Raw genomic sequence first — 18,801 nt, forward strand, 5'->3', positions numbered from 1 at the left:
CAGTTTTTGAGTGGCATCTTTGGAATTTTCTGTATACAAAATTATATCTTTTCAAATAATGACAATTTTACTTTATGATCTGTATGTCTTTTTCTTTTTTCTTTGTCTTGCCTAATTGCTCAAGTTTGATCTTCCACTACTACTCTGAATAGGTGTGGTGAGAATGGGCATCCTTGTCTTCTTCCTGATGGTAGAGGAAAGTCTTTCAATTCTTCTCTGCTGGATGTTAGCTGTGTGTTTGTCATATGTGGCCTTTATTATGTTGAAATATGTTCCATCTCTACCCAGTATGTCAAGTTTTTATCACAAAAATGTTGTATTTTGTCAAATGCATTTTCTGCATCTGAGATGATCGTAAGATTTTTACCTTTCATTTTATTATTGTAATTATAGCAATTATTGATTTGTGTATGTTGAAGTATACTTGAATCCCAAGGATAAATCCTATTTGGTCATGCTGCATAATTCTTTTCATATGTTCTTAAATTTGGTTTGTTAAGATTTTTGGGGAATTTGTACATCTATTTTCATCAGGAATATTGGTCTGTCTAATTGTTTCTGAGATTTGGATGAAGATACTTCGAACATTTTGGATCTTCTATCTACTTTCTTCCTAGTCCAGTCACTAAACCCAGTTCTGTTTCCATCAGAACCTGTTTTATCCCTTGCCACGGGCTGCTTATTACCAAGATCTTTTATAACAAAGTCTTTAGAGTTAGTAATATATTTATGATTTTGGATGAATTTTCTCTCTACATTCTCTTACACTTTGTGTGGCTTCTGTATTTCTCATTGCCATCATTGTATACTTAGTGTCAGGTAAAACAATTGAAGTTCTGACAACATTCCTCACACTTTAGGGATCCCCTTGTTGCAGTTTCTCTAGATATTCTCAAAATCATCAGCATCAAAATGATCAAGCTTCTGAGATAAGAAGTAGAAGTCTGAACAACTATTAGTGATTGTTATTTTATTTTATTTTTTGGCAAAAAATATCTATGGAGTCAATATTTTAAATAGGACAGATAAGAAACAGAAAGTTAGAGATGTTATATAATATGCCAAGTTGGGGAGCTGGGATGTGGACCCAGGAAATCTACCTGCAGAGCCTGAAATTTCTATCATGTAACACTTGGTCTTTCTTGCTTCAGTAAGATTTCTTCAAGGTTCTGTGGACTCAGATGAACTGGCAGTCTGCAGTCAATCTGAAATATTCATCCTTTAAGTGGGTTTTTAAAGTTTTCATTAGCTTTTTATTTTATTAAGGAATAGTTATTATTCAATTAAATATAATGTATACAGAAACCAGATTGTCAAGTAATATCATGTCCTAATTTTATTCCGATCTGCAGTATCATTTGCCATAGGATGAAATTGATTGACAAATTTCTCTAATAACATTTATAGAAAACTATAGCTTAACTCTAAGAGACATTTGATATCAACATGGCTTAAATATAAATACAATTTCCTGTAGTAGGAATAATCCTATTAATGGTCCTGATTATCAATTACAAATGAGAACTTTACTGATTATCAGCTATATACGGCTATATAATCTGGACTCAAAATGAAAAATAAAACATTAACTAGTAAAGCCCTCAAAAAGACTACAATTAAGTTGAAAGCACAGGGTGTGTTCCCAAAAATATGTTCAAAAAGGGGTTTTATTTAAAATTGGACCAATAATGTAGATCTAAATATGGTTTCATAAAGTGTAATTCAGTAATACCTGCATCAGAATTGTCACACGTATAGTCTAACATGCTCCTGGTAGTGTAATGCAGGCTGCACAGTATAACCACCTAATATCCTGAATTAGAATAGGTCCTGCCATCAGTATTTATAAAAACAAACAAAGAGAACCTTTAATAAGGGCTTCTAAACACAGTCAGTGTTGAGAATCATTATCCTGACATATATATTCTTGGGCAGTAGAAATCACATCCTCTCAACTTTGTATTCTCAGCGCTGTACAAAAGCTCCTTCACAATAATTCTGAACTACAGTCTCTCATTTCTCCTCTGGAATTGTCCCACCAATCTCCTTCCTGCCACAAGCACCCTCCAATATTTTCTAACCTAGGGGATTATACCACTAACCACAATATTAAACTTCAGAATCCTGGGAGTAATTCTAAATTTTTTCCTTTCTTTCAAAACTACGGCGAATAAATCACAAAGTCCTCTTTTTTTCCCATCTAAATATTTCTAACATCTGTCCACTTTTCTCTATTTAGCTTCCTATGTCAGTCAACAAAAGCATCTCACATTGAAAATAGTCTCTTAATTGTTTCCCCTTCTTCTTGGTGTTCTTCTACCAGAAACCTACATTTCATTCAGAGTAGTTTTCTTGAAATGTGAATCTAACCATACTGTTCTCTGCTTAAAAATCTTCAGTGGCTTCCAGTTGCCTCAGCACCTCATGTGACCCAGAAAGGACTTCAGGCTCTGGCCCCTTGTCTCTCGAGCCTCATCTTTCGTTTCATCTCTGGCTACTAATCACCCACCCCTCAGATCATACTGAACTCATATTCAGCTACTTCCAATTCCTTGCATGTACCTCTCACCTTCCACTCTCCTCTATTTGTAACAGTACCACTACCTCCTTCCCTGAGCTCAAAATCATGGCAACCTTCTCTGGCCTGTTTGGTCTATCTAATAACCCTACTGTAATATCCCATAATAGCATTTATTTCCTATACCATAGCATTAACCTCACGCTATTGTAAATGCTTATTAAATTTTCAGTATTCCTGGTCAGTAGCTCCATAAGGCAGCAGTCCCCAACCTTTTTGGCACCAGAGATCAGTGCTCCTAATGAGACTCTAGTGCTTGATGATCTGAGGTGGAGCTGAGCCGGTGATGCTAGCACTGGGGAGCTGCTGTAAATACAGATGAAGCTTCGCTTGCTGGCCTGTCACTTACGTCCTGCAGTGCAAACTGGTTTCTAACATGCCATGGACTGGTACTGGTCCACAACCCAGGCGTTGGGGACTCCTGCCGTTAGGCACTAGTTTTTTTTTTTTTTTTTTTTCAGCTGAATAAAGAGTAAAATGTTTTAAGTGACACACGGTGCAGATATGACAGATATTAGGATCTTAAAATCTCCAGCAGAAAATGATGATTATGATGACCAGGAAGATGATTGTGATAGCAAGTCATAATACTAATGGATGGCATTGTTGAGTGCTTACTCAGTGCTGGGCCCTATGCTGAGTGCTTTACATCAGTTATATCTTTTAGTAATCATGTCAAACATACAATGTAGTTAGTGTTATTCTAATTTATGAATTAAAAAACTGAGGCTTGAAGAAATTATGTAAATTGCATATGGTTCAAATTGATAAAGTCAGATCTGAATCTAAGCAATAGATTGCAGTTACTACTTGATATACTGTCTTCGTGATCATGACTAGAGCAGTAGTTACCACAATTACGTATTTTACAGATGAGTATAATTTTGGCATTAAAAAATGAAAGGATTGGAGCACTGGTAATGACAACTGACATAACTTTAACAAATTTGCTATTTACAATAGTTATCATGTACTATTTCATAATTTCACAGAAGAAAAATAATTTTTTCTTAAACATAACAATTATAGAAAAGAGAATATCTGAAAAAGGGCAGTCCTTTACAATATAGGAAATTGGCAATATTACTCCAACCTGGGCACATTGTACATTGTCCTCGTATCAACAAAAATGTTACAAGTAACTTTTAAAGACATGTTAGAGTCCCGAGATACTGAAAAACCATTATGAATATGATAAAGCATTTTGAAAATAAATCTGTGCACCTAAGAAAACTCACTTTAAAAATATTTTGTGAGCATGCATTTTGATAAATATATTTGAATGTATTGATAGGTACGATTTACTCAGATGTTTGAGTCCAAGTTACATTTAAAATATTAGTGGTAGAAATATAAAAACTGCTTAATCGATCATTATAATGAATATGTTAAAGAAGTGTTATGTTAAATCTAACCTATTTGACACTGGCATATTTAACAGTGGTTTTCTTTTCATTATAATAGATATGAACCTGCTTTAATGTGACATACCTACTAATTTATATCAAGTTATGTTGGTTTTCCAATATGGCGGTAATGTTAAATTTCCCCCTTAAATGCATTTATTTTTTAAAATGTCAATTTCATAGAAAATATTAAATATACAGCATTGTTGATTGTATACCAATTTATAGAAATTTGTGGAGGTGCTCTGTGAATAACTCCACTTTAAGATACAAAGCATCATTATTCACAGTATCCGAGACATGGAAACAACTGAAGTGCCCTTCGATAGATGATTAGATAAAGAAGCTGTGGTACATATATGTAATGGAATATTATTTAGCCGTAAGAAGAGATAAAATATTGCCATTTGTGACAACATGAATGGATCTTGAGATTATGATGCTAAGCAAAATAAGTCAGAAAAAGTTGAGAACCATATTTCACTTCTATGTGGGATATAAAACTGAAAGCAACAAATGAACAAGTCAAACAAGAGACTCATGGACGTGGACAATAGTTTAGTGGTTACCAGAGGGAAGGGGGAAAGGTGTGAAGGTAGATATGAGTAAAACAGGTCAAATATCTGGTGACAGAAGATTTAACTTTGGGTGGTGAACACACAGTACTAACACACACACACACACACACACACACACACACACATACACACAATGTAGTGATAGCCTGAAGCTAAAGATCAGAGATAATAATATGCCATTTGAACTTAAAATTCTAAGGCCTAGTTGAGTATATTGTAAAGAGACTACAAAATGTTTCTGTAGATATACAATGGAATATTTAATTCTCAGTATATAACTCTAGGAAGTAATAGGGCTAGAGGGGGCAGTAGTGGGTGTTTCATTTTTCTGTTTGTTTTAAATAGAGGTGTTCAGAATGTGTTTGCAGGCAGAGGGAAATAAGCCTGCAGAAAGGGGAGACTGAATATGCCTGAGAAAGGAGAATTGATGAAGCAAGTTCCCTAGGGAAGAAGTAGGGATGGCATCAAGATGATTGATAGAGGAAATGAGGGTCTCTGGGGAGTAAGAGGATTGATTGAGGAGATAAATTGGTACAGAATGAAACCAGATGTGCAAAAAACAAGTGTTATCTACCTTATACTTTTAAGTAGGGTTTTTCTGTCGAAATGCCTTGATCAGAAACTAGGTGTCAGATTTTCCAGTAACCACCAACATTGGTACCCATATACATTACTCCCAAGAGAAGGGCTCTCTTTTATGGGAGTCTCCAGAAAGAAGAGTAGGCTGATATTCTACTAGATCCCACACAGTATCAGATGAGCACAGGGGGCAGGTGGTAGCTGGTATCAATGTAAAAGGAACCGAACAGTTAAAAACAAAACAAGTCTTTACACTAGACTTCATATTCTCTATTTGCTATAAAATAGCTAGAAGAGATATTTAAATGTTAGATGTATAGAAGTTATGCACGTTTCAGATATTCTAGCTAGTTTCTTTCAAACTATTTTCCCAAGGTTTTTAAATAAATATGAAAACATTTTTGCCTAGAAATTTTTTTCCCCATATAGTAGAAATCCAAAGTCAGATTTAGTAAGGTCCTAAATGCCTTGATGGCAAAAGCACATGTGAGAAGGATCAGAGTTATGTAGAGGATTTGCAAGTGCATTTGTTTGTGAGTTGAGGTTTGTAATTGTAGAAGCACTTTTGCAATCCCAAGTTTAATTTCCACAGTCTAAATTCTCTCTACAGGAAGCCTGGCTTTCTTAAAATATATTTAAGACAGAGATCACTGTCTCTTTCTACTGGATTTTAACAAATTAAATAATCCAAACTGTGGTGACTTTAAATGATAAACTTTTATTCTGAATATACTGTTTTTGCACAAGATTTAACACAACATTTTCTGGGATTATAAATATTTTTATAACAGTATTGTACAAATTTTTACAAAATGTTTTCATCAGGCTAGTTAATTTCCACAAAAGTGTCAAGAGAACATAATAAAGGGGAGAAAAGATCTTTTGTTCACAAAGCCAGTTGGCCTTTTGCATGGATGCACACAAAGCATTTTAATAAAAGTATCCTTAAAAGCATGATCCAACAATCATACAGTACAACAATGAAAAAAGACAGCTTTGTCAGGTCACATTGTAAACTCAATTGGCATCTATACAAGACAGTATCCCATTAGTCTCAGAGGAATTTCTTTGAGTTAATTATATGAGCTATATAAATAAGGTACATTAAGCTATTGGTAACTGTTGTCTAAGTCTTTGAAATTCTGAAATTTTTTCAATACTTGATACTTTTGTTTTATTGATTTGCTCACTACAGAAATGTACACTGATGATTAGCAATATTAACATTCTGCTATGGAAAAACAACGCAAGTTCCAGAAAACAAAATTTTTGAAATTGTGGGAAAGTTGAAATAATCGTTCTATTCCACACTTTAAAAAAGACACAACATCCATTTTGTTTCACTACATCAAATTCTACATCTCTAGACATTTTAATGTCAACTAATATGATCAACGGAATAGTTTAGAGTTTTAAATTAAGACAGAAGTTAAGCTCTAGTGGATGAAAAGATATAAATGAAATGGAAAATACAAGAGAGCATCAAATAAGCAAGTAACACTTGGGTTGCAAAGGTCACTTAAAAGGGATACTGCCTATTTGAACCCAGTAAGGCTAGTTTTAAAGTTAATAAAAGGAATATTATAAGAAAACTTACAAATGGCAGCAACACTGTTTTTTTTCCCCCCAGTTAAGCAATAATGCCTCAAGCATTAGAAACATGGAAAAAGATCATACTAAAATCTTATAGGCCCAGGACCTAAAAATCTTTTCAATCAAACTTGCTATGTCATGTTAAAAACCTGTTACAAATATGGACCACGATTGGTGTTTGGCAGTAATGCTGGTTGTTCAAATGAAGAAAATATAAAGAAATCATTAATGCAAAATTTGTTCCTGTTATTCAACACCAATGCAAGACAGATTCGATTTTGTTTTAATGGCAAACTACATTGAGCTGTATGAGTATAACAAAAATTAAGTAAGTGAAAGAGTTTAAAAGCTTTTTTCTTGATCTCTTGTACTGTTTAGTCTTTGAAAATATTTATAACAGGCTATAATTTAAGTTCATGTCAACAATTAGAACTCACAGAAAAATCCTAAATTAAATATAACAATTTGATGGGATGAGTGTTACTTCCTTATAAAAAAGTAAGTATGCTAAATGCAAGAAGACTAGTATTAGGGATCAGAACAAATTTTAGTCAAAGGGCACGTTCTTACCCAATTTATTACCATGTATGTGGTTGTGATAATATATGTTTATTTTATAGCAGAAAATAAGGAATTACAGCAAGACTCGTGCATGTGAATATATTTTGATTGCAAATGAAATCAAATAGGATCCTGCCAAGATGCCAAGTTTAACTGTGATCAATACAACAATAATTAGTTGATGAAAACATACTATTTCAGTGACATTAGCCATGGAAATACACTTAATAAATTTTAAATATAATTTTAAGGTAGTTTGTTGTATGCTGGAAGCAATTCAATTGTTTTAATGTGTTTTGCTTATATACACAAACTAACATATTTATATGTTACTTTCATATTTAAATACTTTATGATTTAAAATAGTCTAGCAAAAGTTGACAGTAAGTTTTTAAATATTTAATTAACAAACAACATGATTTAAACATATTGTTAACTAGAGTGAGAAGTTCCATATTTTTTTTAAATCACTTTGGTGTTTTCTAAAATGTCAATACCAGTTACAAATGAGACTACAAAATCACAACAAGATGTTAGAAATGGTAACTGATGTCAACTCTTAGAACAATAGTTGGCAAAGTGATTCCATCTCCCACTACCCCCATTTTTAAATTAAAAAAAATATTTTAAATAAGAAAATGTACACAAATGGTACCTAGGGTATATTGGTGATGGGAGGGAATTACAAATATATGCAAAGCTAAAGACAAAACAAATATATCTTTAAGCTATGCTAAATAATTGGCTATATCTTTGATATGTGGAACATATTAAAGCATGCTGGATAATGTTAATAAGGATTTGACTTAAAAATGATATATAAGAAAATTTCCAGCATATACACACACACCAATATTTGGCATGTTCAAAAAAAGAATGAATGCATTTAACCATAAAAAATATCTGCATACTTCAGCCGTAAGCAGAATTATTCGCTATAACTAGAGTTACACATTCATTGTTTTTATTCTCTCTTCAAATACTGTTTACTCCTGAAAATAACTTTTAAAAGCATAAATAATAATCTGCTTCCATATTAACCTATAATGAAATATCCGATTTACTACACTAAACGTTTTCACCAATGAAATTGTATAAAAACAATTTTGAATATTCATAATCAAGTATTCATGTGCATACATATAGATTCAAGGTTTCCTGTTTGTTCAAATTATTGTAAAACCCTCATCAAACTGCATGGAAATTTTGGTCAAGTGATCATACCATTTAGAATGGAGAGACAGAAGCAGCAGCAGCAGAAAATTTTGGATCGTATGTGCTACTATTCAAACGAACAAAGAGGAAACCTAGAATGAATCTTCACTGAGAACATATATGAACTCTTCAAAAAATAAATGTGTCAAATCTGATTTATGTACTTAAAATATCTGTACATAGGTTTTCAGGCAAAAGCACGAATCTGTATAAAATCCATTAATTCCCATTTCACCATTTACCTAACCCAATCATTCAGCATTTACATTGCACAGTATATTCAGAGTAGTTTAACAACATTTTTAAAGATGACTTAAGTGCATTACACTGCAAAGTTCAGAATCTTACATAACAATAATGTCACTCAGTTAACTTTTCAATGGACTATACTCTACAGTAAGAGAAGAACAAACTGAAAGTTAAAATAGCAGCAGCATCATGCAAAATACCCTTGGTAACCAAAGTTCATTTATAACAAGAAAAAACATTTTCCCCTCCCCCTAACAAGATTTCTTAGAGCATTTTGAAATATCTGGCTAGCACTACACAACTTTACTGTGAACGTTACATTGAAGCACTTATTAAGGGCTTACATTAATAGAGAAATATGCCACTATTCAAATTTCACCCTCAAGCACCTTTAGTTTAATAATTTCTTAGTTATTATTTTCAAAAACCAATTCATTACCCCACCAAAACTTAATTGGTCATCACTTGTGTTGTATTTTTGGCAAAGAAGCCATTCTGTGTAAGGCATTTTATTCATGGCAAAATTTTAATAAAATTAGCCATTATTTCTATTTTGACAAATTACATCAATGTTAATTCTCTCTCTGATTATATATATTTCAATAACTACTCAAATCAGGAAATAATTTTTAACAGAAGAATAAGTAAAGGCAAAAATAACTTTTTTTCCCTAGAGATTTTCTTGGTAAAAGAATGAAGATTGCAGTAAGTCCAAATTCCAGGTCAAAATCAAGACAATTTGTATGATTCATAAACAATTGTGTAGGGAGCCCTTTTACATGTAATCACCAACAGTGCAACAACAGACTCTCAAATTTTTCAGTAGAGCACATATAGAATTTTGCTTTGATGTTATACATGGATGATGCAGCATTCACACAAGTTTAAGGATCTGGCACCCTGACATGCAGCCAGTGGGTGCCTTATGAGTCTGCGCCTTAGCTTTATGCCATGGATGGGCCCAGCCAATGTTCTGCTGATTCCACGATTGACCCTATGCTGATATAATTGAGGGTTCATGTTTTGGCAGGGCCTGGAGTTTAATTATGCAGATTTGGTTCTGGAAGGTCATAACTTGCAGTGCCTACTGCCAGATAAAAGCCAAAGTAGGACAAACTGGATTCCGATGATGGACCACAGGGAGGGATTTAATCCAGAAACGCCACCACAGTCAGTATAATCCTCCTGTTGGAAAGAACAGGAAGAAAAAAAAAATCCTGAAAAATATTTAGTAAGACATGTTTCAGAGCACCCCACGTTTAGTTCACTTCTGAACTCACCTTATAAAACTGTTTTAATTCAAATCCAAATAAATTTATATTTTCCTAGTTCTTACTGTTCAACAATTTTAGATAAAGCGATTCCCTAGAACCATTCAGAATGCTTTAAAATTTCAGTTGCAGATTCTGATGATAATGAAAGAAAATAATACTGAATGCAGTCCTAAATAAAAAGAAAATTCTTTTATTTATTAGGGTCAAATGTTCCTATACATTGATAAATGTGAGAAATAAAAAAATAATAGTATGTTTTATAATTCCCAAGAATTATGATTTTAGCAATTATGTTCAAGTAAGCAAATTTTGGGTTTGGTAAAATAAATAAACTTGAGAAGTAAACTTCTATATTTCATATCCCTTACATCCAGTTTCAAAAGTGAACATACCATGCTGCACGTGTAGCATCTGCACCTTCACCAAGAATTAAAATAAAAAGAATAATGTATTTGGACCATAAATAAAAAGACACTCCGAAAACATATATCCTAAAGAAGGTGCTAAGCCAGCAAGAAAGGTTTGTTCTGTTTAGAAACCCATAAAATATAAGTAATGAACATACTCATTTGGATTCTGAACTGTCTAGTCATGGTTCATTAGGTTCCCTAGTAATGCACAATTATTACTTATCTTTTATTCCTAATTTCTATATTCTGTAACATTTTCTACATCCTTTAATTCCCTTTGACACATTGAATTTCGTAGAAAAACCCCCATGTCTAATTAATTCCTAAACATTTAAGAATTCACTAATCCAAGGTTCATCTTCCAATAATCAAGATAATAGGCTTGTAAGTAAATAAATAAATTTTCTATTCAGAATAATTTTACAAAGACTCTAAACTCCCAGAGAATGGAACATTGGCTCTTTTTGCTCACTCGGTGCTATAATACAGTACCTGCCACCCAGTAAATAAGTAAAATTTCTTTCTTGTATTGTAGAACTTATTTGTTTAAGAGAAGTCTGAGAAAAAAGAATCTAGTAAGGCAAATTTTATTTTTCAAAGATATGCCCTAAATCTAAAGAGAACCATTAAAAAAAAAATAAAAAAGGATTCTTAGTCCCCATAATATTTAAATATTTGACTTTCCAGGAGCATTTGACAATGTACAATATTTTCTCCTTGAAATATTTTCTCATGCATCTTTATCTAATACATCTTCTGGTTTTCCTCTGAAGTTATTTGTGGTGCACCTTACTCTCTTTGGCTTGACCTCATTTTCTTTATGATCTCTACACGTGAGATTTTTCCAGAGGTTCTCTCTCTTCTTTATTTATACCTTCTCCCTAGGTGATCAATCCAGTCTTACAGCTTTAAATTTCACACATTCATCAATAACTTATACTTTTATTCTTTTAGTATGAAAACAACATGAAAACTTCAATATGAAAATGAACTTTATTTTTTTGAAAATTCAGCTTTATTGCATTATAACTGACAAATAAAGGTGTAAGATATTTACAGTGTACACTGCGATTTGATATAGATTGTGAAAGGATTGCTCCCATCAAGGTAATTAACACATTTATCACCTCACATACTTATCTTTTTTTCCCCGTTGGTGAGAATATTTAATATCTACTCTCAGCAAATTTCAATTTTATAGTGTTACCAAAATAATCATCAATTATAGCCACATTTTATTAGATCCTCAGATCTTATTCACCTTATAGCTGAAAGTGTGTACTCATTTACCAACCTCCTCCTATTTCCCTCAGCCCCTCACAACCACTTTCCTACTCTGTTTATGAGTTCATGATTGTATTTGGTTCTATATATATGTCATATCTTGCAGTATTTGTCTTCCTCTGTATGGCCTATTTCACTTCACATAATGCCCTCAAGGTCCATCCATGTTGTTGCAAATGGCAAGACTTGATTTTTTGTATGCCTGAATAAAATTCCATTATTTATATAAACATTTAGTTTGCTTCCATATCTTGGCTTTTATAAGTAATACTGCACTGAACAAAGGAGTGTATATATATTTTCCAGTTAGTGTTTTCATATTCTTTGAGTAAATATCCAAAAGTAGAATTTCCAGATAACATGGTAGTTCTAGTTTTAATTTTTTGAGGAACCTCAATACAGTTTTCCATAATGGCTGCACCAATTTCCATTTCCACCACCAATGTATAAGGCTTCCCTTTTTTCCATATACTTGCCAACATTTATCTCTTTTCTTTCTGACAACAGCCATTCTAATAGTTGTGAGGTTGTATTTACTATGGTTTTTATTTGCATATTTCTGACCATTAGTGATGTTGAGCATCTTTTCATATACATATTGGCAGTGTGTCTGTATGTGTTCTTTGGAAAAATATCTATCCAGATCCTCTGCCCATTTTTTCATCATGTTACTTTTTTATATTGAATGTATAAATTTTTTTTAAAAAATATATTTTGGATACTGGCCCCTTGTTATGTACATAATTTGTAAATATTTCCTCTCATTTGGTAGATTACCTTTGAATTTTTTTGCTTCTCTTTGCTGTGCAGAATCTTTTAAGTCATACAGTCCCATTTGTTTGAGTTGATTTTTTGTGCATAGTGTAAGATAGTGGTCCAGTTTCATTCTTCGCATGTCACTGTTCAATTTTCCCAGCACTGTTTATTGAAGAAATTATCCTGTATATTCTTTGCTCCTTTGTCATAGTTAATTCACTATATATGCATGAGTTTTTTTCTGGGCTCTCTATTCTATTCCACTGATCCATTTTTTTTTTTAAAATACCAATACTATACTGTTTTGACTACTGTAGTTATGCAATATAGTTGGAAATAAGAAGTCTGATTCCTCCAACATTGTTCTTCATTCTCAACGTTGTTTTGGCTATTCAAGATTTTTGTGGTTTCATACTTATTGCAGGATTATTTGTTCTATTTCTGTAAAAAATGCCATTGAAAATTTGATAAGGATTGCATTTAATATGTAGATTGCTTTGGGTGGTATGAACGCTTAAACAATACTAATTATTTTAATCAATAAACACCATTTTTCCACTTATTTATGTCTTCTTTAGTTTCTTTTATTAATGTCTTATAGTTTTCAGTGTGCAGGTCTTTCACCTCCATGGTTAAATTTATTCCTAGGTACTTTATTTTTAATTTTTTGTTGTAATGTAAATGAAATTATTTTCTTAATTTCCCTGATAAATATTAGTGTATAAAAATGCAACTAATTTTTGTATATTGACTTTGTATCTTGCAATTTTACTAAATTTGTTTGTAAATTCTAACAGTTTTGGGTTGGAGTCTTTAGGGCTTTCTATATATGATTGTGTTATCTGTAAATAAAGGCAGCTATATTTTTTCCTTTCCAATTTGATGCTTTTTATTTTCTTTTATTGCCTAATTGCTTTGTCTAGGACTTTTAGTACTATGCTGAATAACGGCGGTGAGAATAGACATCCTTGTTTTGGTCCTGATCTTACAGGAGAAGCTTTTAGCTTTTCACCATTAAATATAATGTTATTAGCTGTGGACTTGTCATATATAGTTGTTATTAGGTTGAGGTATGTACTTCTTACCATCTTTGTTGAGTTTTGCCAAAATGCATGTTAAATTGGCAAATGCTTTTTATACATTTATTGAAATTATGTTATTTTTATCCATTCTGTTAATATGGTATATTATATTGATTGGTTTCAGGATGTTAGATCCTTGCACCATTGAAATAAATCCCATTTAATCATGGTATATTATTCTTTTCATGTATTGTTAAATTTAGTTTGTTAATATTTTGTTGAGAATTTTTATATTTATGTTCATCAAGAATTTTGACTTTAATTTTCTGTAATCTCTTTGTCTGGTGTGGTACCATAGTAAGGCTGGCCTTGTAAAATGAGTTTGAAAGTGTTTCATCCTCTTACTTTTTAAAAGAGTTTGAGAAGGATTGGTATTCTTTTTGAGTGTTTTGTAGAATTCACAGTAAAGCCATCTCTTCCTGCACTTTTGTTTTTTGTGAGGTTTTTGACAACTAGGTCAATGTTTTTACTAGTAATTGGTCTGTTTACATTTTAGATTTCTTCATGATTCAGTCATGATAGGTTGTATATTTCTAGGAATTAATCCATTTCTTCTGTATTGTCCAATTTGTTGGCATATAATTGTTCATAGTTTCTTTGATCCTTTGTATTACTGTGATATCAATGTTAACATCTCCTCCATTTCTAATTGTATACATCCTCTCCTTTCATCTTTAGGAAGTACAGCTAAAGGTTTGTGTATGTTAATTATCTTCTCAAAAAAAACAGTTATTGGTTTCGCATCAATCTTTTCTAATGTCTTTTTGGTCTCTATTTCATTTATTTCTTCCATGATCTTATTCTCTGCCTCCTACTAACATTAAGATCAGTTGTTCTTTTCCTAATTCTTAGAGATATAAATTTAAGTTGTTTATCTGAGATCTGTCTTTATTCTTAATGCAGGTGTTTATCACCATGACTTTTTCTCTTAGAAGTGCTTTGCTACTACCCACAGGTTTGGTATGTTTTATTTCCATTTTTATTTGTCTCAAAGTATTTTTCATTTTGCTTTTGATTTCTTTTTTAAACAATGGTTGTTTAGTAGCATGTTGCTTAAGCTCTGCACACTTGAGAATTTTCCATTTTTTCTATGTAATTGATTTCTAGCATCATACAATTGTGGTTGAAAATGAGGCTTGATACGATTTCTTTTGTGGCTTAATATATGTTCTATCATGAGAATGTTTCATATACACTTGAGAAGAATATATATTCTGTTACGTTTGGATGGAATGTTCTGTTAAATTAATCTATTTAATGTGTTATTTAACTCAAATGTTTTCTTATTAATTTTGTCTGAATAGTCTAGCCAATGATGAAAGTGGGGGAATTAAGGTCTCAGAGTATTATTATATTGTTGTCTATTTCTCCTTTATGTCTTTTTGATATTTGCTTAATATATTTAAGTGCTTCTGTGTTGGTGCATATTTACAAATATTATATCCTCTTGTTAAATGACCCCTTTGTCATTATATAATAACCTTCTTTGCCTCTTATTAATAAATTTTTGTGTTAAAGTCAATTTTGACTAAGAATAGCTGCCCAAACTTTTTTGTTGTTTCTGTTTGCATAGAATATCTTTCTCTATTCCTTCACTTTCCATTGGTGTGTGTCCTTAAAGCTAAAGTATGTCTCTTGTATGCAGCCTATATTTATTTTTTTTAAACCTATTAGGCCACTTTTGATTGCAGAATTTAGTCTATTTACATTTAAAGTAATTATTGATAGGTATAGACTTACTACCATTTGTTCATTGTCTTCTGGCTGTTTTGAAATTCCTCTGTTCTTTTTTTCTTCTCTTGCTCTCTTTTTTGAGATTTGATATTTTTCTGAAATGGCATGCTTAGATTTCTTTTCTTTTATCTTTGTGTATCTAGTATATGTTTTTGGTTTGTGGTATCCAAAAGCTTACAGAAAACATCTTGTAGCACTATACTTTAAGTTGTAATAACTTAAGTTTGAATGAATTCTAAAGCTCTATATTTTCACCCTCTCCTACCATGTTTTTGATGTTACAATTTACATATTTTATCTTGTGTAACCATTAATTATTGTATTAGTTTTACTACATTTGTCTTTTAATAATCATACTAGATATGTGATTAATAGACCACCATTATATTAGATCATTCTGAATTTAACTATATATTAACCTTTAGCTATGAGATTAATACTCTTATACGTCTTCCTGTAACTAATTAGCACTGTTTTGCTTCAGCTTAAAGAAGTGTCTTTAAAATTTCTTATAAGCCAGTGTAGTGGTTATAAACACCTTCAGTTTTTGCTTATCTCAAAACTCTTTGAGACAGGTTGGCAGGTATTTTCTCCAGCACTTTGAATATAATGTACCACTACCTTCTGGTCTGCACAATTTCTGCTGAAAATCTGCTGATAGTTTTAGTTCCCTTGTACCTAACGAATTGTTTTTCCTCTTGCTGCTTTTAAGATTCTCCTCTTGACTTTGGTAATTTAATTATAACGTGTCTTAGTGTGGATCTTTTTTTGTTGTTGAAATATATTTGATATACAACATTGTGTAAATTTAAGGTGTATAACATATTAATTTGATGCATGTATATATTGTAATATTGCAATTGTAGCAATAATTAGTACCTCTATTGCATTATATAATTACCTATTCTTTTTAGTAGTTGCAATAATTAACTTCTAGTCTCTTATAATACTATATTGTTGTCTATATACACTGTACTGTGCATTAGATATCTAGGATTTATTTACTACTTATTGTTGAGTTTGTACCCTTTAACAAAATCTGTCCTATTCTCCTACTTCCACCATCCTCCATCCTCTGGTAACTAGCATTTCTTCTAACGGCCCCTAGTATTTTTGGCACCAGGGACTGGTGCTCTTATGAGAATCTAATGCCTGATGATCTGAGTCGAAGCTGAGGCAATGATGCCAGCACTGGGGAGCAGCTGCAAATACAGATGAGGCTTTGCTCGCTAGCCTGCCGCTCACCTCTTGCTGTGCGGCCTGGTTCCTTAACAGGCCATGCACCCATACCTATCCACAGCCTGAGGGTTGGGGATCCCTGATTTGTTCTCTGGTTTTACAAGTTTGGCTTTTTTAGATTCCACATATGAGTGTTATCATACTGTGCTTGTCTTTCTCTGTCTAATTCATCTCACTTAGCGTAACGTGCTCCAGGTCTATTCATGTTGTTACAAATAACAAAACATTCTCCTTTCTCATGGCTAAATAATATTCCTGTGTGTGTGTGTGTGTGTGTGTGTGTGTGTGTACCTACACTTCTTTTTCCATTGATCAATAATGGACACTTAGGCATTTCCATACCTTGGCTTCTGTACATAATACTGCAATATACATGGGAGTATAGATATATATTTGACATCCTATTTTCATTTCCTTTGGCTCTATATCCAGAAGTAAAATTACTAGATCACGCAGTTGATCTATATTATTTGAGGAACTTCCAAACCAGTTTTTCACATTGGTTACACTAATTTCATGCCAACCCAAAATGTATATAAAGTTCCCTTTTCTCACATCCTCGCCAGCACTTATTGTCTTGTCTTTTTCATGAAGTCATTCTAACATATTTGAGGTGATATCTTATTGGAGTTTTGATTTCTCTGATGATTAGTAATATTGAGCAGCTTTTCATGTACCTGTTGGCCATTTGGATGTATTTCTTGAAAAAAAAATCTGCTTAGTTTTTATGCTCATTTTTAGTTGGAATTTTTAAAATTTTGATTTTTATCATCAGTTCTTTATATATTTTGGATATTAACCCCTTATCCAGTACGTGGCTTGCAAAAATTTTTCCCATTAGTAGGTTGCCTTTTCATTTTGTTAATGGTTTCTTTTTCTGTGAAGAAGCTTTCAAGTTTGATATATAGTCCCATTTGTTGATTTTTGCCTTTGTCGTTTATGCTTTTGATATCATATCCACAAAAATCATTGCTAAGACCAATGTTGAGAGGCTTCTTCCCTACATTTCCTTCAGAGTTTTATGGAATCAGGTCTTATGTTTATGTCTTCCATCCTTTCCAAGTTAATTTTTGTGAGTGGTGTAGGATAGGAGTCCAATTTCATTGTTGTGCATGTGTTTATTCAGTTTTCGCAGCACCATTTGTTAAAGAGACTACATTTTTCCTATTGGATGATCTTGGCTCCTTCTTGAATATTAGTTGACTGTATTTGTAGGGGTTTAATTCTAGCCTGTCTTCTATTCCATTAATCTTTGTATCTATTTCTGTGCCAGTACCACACTGGTTTTATTACTGTAGCTTTGTGGCATAGTCTGAAATCAGGAAGTGTGATACCTCTGACTTTGTTTTTCCTCAGAGTTGTTTTGGCTATTTGGGGTCTTTTGTTGCTTCATACACATTTTAAGACATTTTCTTTTTCTCTTTCTGTGAGGAATGACAATGGTATTTTGATGGGAACTGCATTTAATCTATAGATGGCTTTGGTAGTATAGATATTTTAACATATTAATTCTTCTAATCCATGAACACATGATATATTTCCATTTGTTTATATCTTTGATTTCTTTCAGCAAAGTCATGTAATTTTTATTGTACAGATGTTTCATTTGCTTGGTTAAAGTTATTTTTAGATATTTCATTATTTTTATGTATTGCAAATGACATAGTTTCCTTTCTCAGATGTTTCATACTTAGTGTATAGAAATGCAACTGATTTTTATATTTTAAATTTGTATCCTAAAGCTTTACTGAAATTGTTCTTTAGTGCTAACAGTTTCTTGGGGGAGTCTTAGGTATTTATATATAGAATCATATCATCTACAAATAATGAGTTTTTACTTCTTTCCATATTTGAATGTAAGAGTGGTGAGAGTGATCATCCTTGTTTTGTTCATGATCTTAGGGGAAAAGCTTTCAATTTTTCTTCATTATGTGTCCTAGCTGTAGGCTTGTCATAAATGGCCTTTTTTATGTTGAGGTATATTCCTCTACACCTATCTGGCCAAGATTTTTACATGAAAGAATGTTGTATTTTGTCAAAAGCTTTTTTACATATATAGCTTTCATTTTATTAAATTGATGTATTATATATATATTGATTTGCATATGTTGAACCAGCTTTACATACCTTAAATCTCACTTGATCATGGTAATTCATTTTTTACATTGTTAGATTTTATTTGCTAATATTTTGTTGAGAATTTTTGCATCTATGTTCTTGAAAGATATTGATCTTTGGTTTTCTATTCTTGTAATGACCTTTT

General features: G+C 32.2%; 1 protein-coding gene across 6 annotated transcripts in view; it reads right to left on the reverse strand.

Annotated features, from left to right (window-relative positions):
- Window positions 1-5,839: 5,839 nt before the first annotated feature.
- The window catches only part of CACNA2D1 (calcium voltage-gated channel auxiliary subunit alpha2delta 1), a 449,625-nt gene continuing 436,663 nt past the window's right edge, over window positions 5,840-18,801 (reverse strand). For all 6 annotated transcript variants that reach the window (XM_016127273.2, XM_016127276.2, XM_016127274.2 and 3 more), the window contains one exon: window positions 5,840-9,944. In XM_016127273.2, the coding sequence (XP_015982759.1) occupies window positions 9,828-9,944 (117 nt within the window). In that variant the 3' untranslated portion in view covers window positions 5,840-9,827. The remainder of the gene's footprint in view (window positions 9,945-18,801) is intronic.

The sequence above is a fragment of the Rousettus aegyptiacus genome, unplaced genomic scaffold (assembly GCF_014176215.1).
Source record: "Rousettus aegyptiacus isolate mRouAeg1 unplaced genomic scaffold, mRouAeg1.p scaffold_m13_p_13, whole genome shotgun sequence".
Classification (NCBI taxonomy): domain Eukaryota; kingdom Metazoa; phylum Chordata; class Mammalia; order Chiroptera; family Pteropodidae; genus Rousettus; species Rousettus aegyptiacus.